The sequence below is a fragment of the Pollicipes pollicipes genome, unplaced genomic scaffold, assembly GCF_011947565.3.
Source record: "Pollicipes pollicipes isolate AB1234 unplaced genomic scaffold, Ppol_2.1 Scaffold_4740;HRSCAF=5597_pilon_pilon_pilon, whole genome shotgun sequence".
NCBI lineage: Eukaryota > Metazoa > Arthropoda > Thecostraca > Pollicipedomorpha > Pollicipedidae > Pollicipes > Pollicipes pollicipes.
The window spans coordinates 21,097,084-21,102,622 of NW_023596545.1; the positions used below are offsets into that span (position 1 = coordinate 21,097,084).

At 48.2% G+C, this 5,539-nt stretch overlaps 1 protein-coding gene across 1 annotated transcript; it reads left to right on the forward strand.

The window, feature by feature from the left end:
* The first annotated feature begins 356 nt into the window (after positions 1-356).
* Positions 357-1,424, forward strand: LOC119098051 (uncharacterized). The gene has a single exon (XM_037220980.1). It carries the CDS (start codon positions 357-359, stop codon positions 1,422-1,424), a length of 1,068 nt encoding a protein of 355 aa, XP_037076875.1.
* The last annotated feature ends 4,115 nt before the right edge of the window (positions 1,425-5,539 follow it).

Sequence of the window (5,539 nt, forward strand, 5' to 3'; positions counted from 1 at the left end):
GCGCAGAAGTGTCCCTCCGAGGTCTGTGAGGTCTCCGAGCTCTCTGGCCAGTCGGTTTGCCGCTGATGTCGGCCCCGCAGAAGCATCGGGTGGGCTCGACGGCCGGCTCCGTGCCAGACCGTTGCTGGCAAGCGGCGGCGGCGGCAGCGCCGCTGGGCCCAGAGCCGCGATGGCTGCCACCCGGTCAGCTCAGCACCACCGGCGTCTCGATCGTGCTGAGCCCGCTGGCCTGCTGGCCGCGCCGCCTTCTCTGGCTGCTGGTGCTGGTCGCGTTGCTGACCGCGCTGGTGGCGCAGCTCTGCAGCCCAATGCGGCGGCTGGCGCGCGGCGGCACTAGCTGGAAGTTTTCTCGCCAGATGTTGGACAAGGTTAGGGTGCCCGCCCTCACCATTTGTCACAACAACAAGTTCAAGAAGGAGGCGGTGGAGAAGATGAGCCTTCCAGGAGTGAGCCTGTTGGACTGGCTGAACAACGATGCGCCTGCGTTCTCGCTGCTGGATTGGGATGATTACAATCTGGATGAGTTCTTCGCTGCCGCCAACTACAAGTGGGAGGACATGGTGACCAAGTGCACTATCGGCAATGTCAACTGCTCAGACTTGGGAACCATACGGCCGGTGCATACGCCGCTGTTGGGCGCCTGCGCCACACTGCGCACCAACACCACCGTCGGTAGGAGCATGCTCTCCGGCCAGCTGAACCTGGTGCTCAGTGAGGCAGGCAGCTTCGCAGATCTCGAGCATGATGGTTGGAGTCTGTTTGTGCACGAGCACAGCGTCCAGTTGGACGACTTCGCGCTGTTCACCGGTGTCGTGACGCACATCAAGCTGTACGTCAACAGCTCCATCTCCGTCAAGCTGACGACAAACGCCTTCAGCCAGCTCCCCGACGGGAACGCATGCAGCGAGCAGCCGAGCAACGCGGCGCAGTCCTGCCTGGAGCGGTGTTTGTTCGGCAAGGCCGGCATCGACCGCCCCTCCTGCCACGTGCCATGGATATCGGCGTCTGCCAACCAGCCCCCCTGCACCACCTACCAGCAGTTCAAGAACGCGTCTGGTCTGGACGAGCTCAGCTCATTCAACGAGTCGCTGATGGCGGTGGTCAGCGCCTCCTGCGGCTGCCGCTTTCCGTGCCGGTGGGACGAGTACGTCAGCAGCACGCCGTACCGCGTCAACATAGACGAGACACGCGCGCCGGGGGACGCGCCGCGCCGGCGACCGGCCAGCGGTGTCATCACCGAACTGACGCTATGGCTTAGCACCACCCTTCTGAAGACCGAGCAGGCGGTAGCCTACCCGCTGGACCAGTTCCTCTCGGACGTGGGCGGCAGCCTGGGCCTCATGATCGGCGGCTCGCTGCTCACGATCGTCGAGCTGGTCGACTGTCTCGTCTGTGCCTGCTGCGGGGCGCGCAAAAGAGGGTAGGCCGCCCATACGGTCTACAGCTGGCCAGCTTGCCTCTGTATTGTGCCAGGCGGGTAGGTGGGCGTTGAGAAGTGGTTGCAAAAACTACTTGCTAATCCGGGTGCACAGTATCCCTCTTCTTCAGTAAACATAGTTGAGGCACTAATATGCGTACATTATGCCGCTTGTGTATCACCGCTTTTTTGTCTATTTTTTTAAAAGTCGACGCGGTTTCGCATGCTAGTCATATGCCTTTCACATGGGCGACTCGGGATCAAGTCTCGCCTCGCTGCACTTTCTTTCCGTGTTATGGCAACCTCCGTCTTTTTTTTTAACACGTTCCGTCCAACGGAACGGCAATGGCGGCGGCAATGTCAGGCATATTTGGTTAAAACGTCCCTGGGTGGCCATTTGAATACAATTTGCTCGGGTGGCGAGGGCCAGTTTGCCCCGAGCCCCCCCCCCCCTACGCCATCTCAGAAATGAAGACAGTTAGAGATACGAAATTCAGAGTGTGGTTGCTTGTCCGCTAGTTGCCTGTACCCAGATAGGTTCCTAGATTTTGACCATCGGGTCACATGAGGTCATACAAGGTCAAAATCTAGTTTGGTGTTAAAAATGCCCCAGTCCTTCTCACATTAGCAAGCCATAAGTCATAGTGACTTAAATAATACAATACCGCTTTCATTGTTGCATTTGAGCAAGCATCAGGAATCACGCTAGGTAGTATGTTCCTAAAACCAAATTGTTGACCGAGTCATTTTAAGTCAGTGACCTTTTCTGACCTTTAAGAAGTTCATGCGAGATATAAATGTGGTTCCTGTTACCAATAAATTTAAAACGAGCACCAGAAACTATTTTATAAAGCAAGCTGTAGAGCGATTGAACAGGCTGGTTTTGGCCTTGGTCCAGCCTTTATCCCTGACCCCAGGTCAATGGAACTTATGAACTCAGCTGCTGTGTTGCCTAAGAAACTATATCAGATATGCATTTGTCTATTCGTGAAAACACTCCGCTGTTGCATCAGATTGAAGATTCTCTAGAAATTGTCTTCTTTGAATCCATGACCTGAAGCTAACGTGCCATAGGCCAGGGACCTGATAAGGTACATAAAATTATTGATGCCAAACAATTAACTATGCAATTGTCGACAGCTACGTAAAATTTGGCCCGGACACGCTAAGCCATTCGGAAATAATTCGGGAAGAACCTTCGGTGAGCCAGTCCATGTCTCGACACCCGAGCGCGAGGTAAGATCACTTGGTTGCGAAAGCCCACATGGATAATAAGACCATCGAGGCGGGCCTGGACGGCACAGAAACTGATAGGAAGTTTTCGGTCATGTACATTAACATGCTGTGTCACTCGCGCTTGCGATGGGATGAGGAGTGAGGCTGGACTAAGCTGTGCTCTAATGCATTGCCATAGAATGTTTTCAATGTTTTCATTGGTTTTCTTTTTCTTTTTTCTTTTTTCTTCTAGATGTCCATATCAAAGGATGAACTTGAATACCGCGCATAGATGTGACAAAACACGTCGAAGTTGTGGGATGAAATCTGCGACCAAGCACTACATCTGCGCCAATGCACTGATAAACAATGTTTAAACGGTATACTTATTGTCTTACGGCCTATCTTGTGATTTTTTCAAGACTTGGATTCCAGAGGTGAGGTGTTAAAATCGGACTATTAAGGCCATATCCGTAATCCGCCATTTGAAGACAGCTTTGTTTTGGTCGCAGTTTGTCTCTAGACCTTACAGTCGGATGGTGGACGGATTCTCAATATCTTTGGGTCCACCGTTATCAATTCTGAGCTGGCGCTGAGAGGACGCCTGAGTGCAATGAACGCTTTGCATGTGTTTGGCGAATGCCTCAATATATGCAGTCTGTAACTGCCGACTGGCAGCTTCTAAAACCTCTGTGGCGGCTTATTGTTACGTAATCTGAACTGTGCACTTTTAACAAGTCACATCTGAAAGCACGATAAAGGCCAAATGACGGAACAAAACAAAAAAGGTTGGTTTTTACGACTGTCGCATGGCTTTTCATACATGCCATGTCACCTTCAGAAAAATGAAGCAATCATATCTCCAAATGTCTATATATATATATATATATATATATATATATATATATATATATATATATATATATCTATCTATCTATCTATCTATCTATCTATATATATCTATATCTATATATATATATATATATATATATATATACATATATATACATATATATATTCGCTGCCTTAAACAAGACCTGAGTTGCATTGACAGAGCATTTTGGCGCCAGAAACACTACATTCATGTTTTTGGTGACATATTTCGATAATAACACGTTGGGTAAATAGTGCCCGCTGTTAGTCGGAAAGTGGATGGCACTAGCTAGTGCTCTAGTGCAATGAAACAAAAACTATGGTTTCCTTGTTTTTGGACATCCAGACCAGCGTCGGAAATCGTTAACTGCACAACGATTTGACGACTTAAAATGCCTGAACAACAAATTTTGCTAATTCACCAAGACACGAAGGTCATTCTAGATCTGTAAGCAAAAAGCTAAAGCTGGCAACGTGTCTACACTTAGGAACTGCATTCAGTACCTTCCAAGGATATGAGGTTCGCGATTTATTCAACGACTTATTCAGCGACGAGCTCCGGTTTCTATGAAAACACGTCAGATGGTCAACTATGGCACGAAACCATGAAAACTAGCATTTACTTTGCAATATCATGTGACTGTAAGGTCAAAATCAGGATCAAATAATGGAGACCTTCATACCATGCGGAACAATTGATGGCCGATTTTAAATTTTCAAGCACTGGAATATATCACCACAGAAGAAACTAGCGTCCGTAAAAATTATGGCCTTTCCAGGTCACCTTGCAAGATTAGATTCACGCTCAAAAGACGGATAACTCAATGTCTCCGGGAAGTAACCGGCCGATATAGGCTTTCCAAGGATCAGAATATTCACAACCCCAAGATTTAGTGTCTGTCAACCATTCCGGATCTCGCAGGGTTACTGTTGGAGATCAAATTTAGGCTCAAACGCCGGGAAATCCATTACATCAAAAAATTACCATCCAATTTTAACTTTTAATCATCAGAAAAGTCACCACAGAAGTAACGTTCCGTCAAAAAGCTCTGACGCCTTGAGGTTACCCTTCAAGCTCATGCTAAGGTCAAATGACGATTTCCAATTTGAGGTAAGGTAAATTTCAGGTTTTAAGAATTCATGATTTTTTGACGAACGCTGGTACTTGCGCTCTTGAATACTCTTATGCTTGGAAACTTAAAATCGGCCGGTATTTTTTGGTGATATGCATTTCCCAGCTATTTAGCCTTAGTTTAATCTTGAAGGATAGCCTCGAAAGGTCAGGATGTTTAGACGAACGCTAGTTTCTTCTGCGGTGAACATTCTGGTACATGCAAAGTTGAAATCGACGGGTAAGTTTTGGTGGCATGGAGTTCCCCGTCCTTGGAGTCAAAATTTGACCTTGAACGGTGATCTTGAGGGGTCAGGATTCGTGTCAAAGCTACTTCTTGCGCTTGTGAATATCCTTATGCTCAAAAACTTCAGATCGACCGGCAAGTTTTTGGTGATGGGGAGTTACCGTCAGTTCAGTCCGAGTTTGACCTTGAGGGACTACCTTGATAGGTCAGGACTTTTTGACGGACGCTTGTTCATGAGCTGATGAATGTTCTGGTGCTTGAAAAGTTTGAATCGGCCGGTAATGTTTTGGTGATATAGACTTCCCCGTTATCCCCCCCCCCCTTTGACATTCCTTTTAGTCTTGGAGTTCACATGATACTGCATTGAAAGATTGGAAAACAGTGTCTTTTTGTGTTCTCGCGCCATGATTGACCATCTGACGGATTTCCAGCAAAATCGGAGCTTTTTGCTAAATACATCCCTGAATAACTCGCCAACTTCACGCACCTCAGCACTTTGGCACCTCGAAAACCACCAGACAGTAGGGCCTGCACAGGTAGCGCCAGGAATCCGTCACTTAGTACAGCGAAATACCCATGTTTTATGTTTTGCAAGCAAGCACACATCGACCAGCATGGCGGAGTACCAATGTCCGACATTTTCTAACCACAGACCTTTAAAGGCGAAGTCACGGGA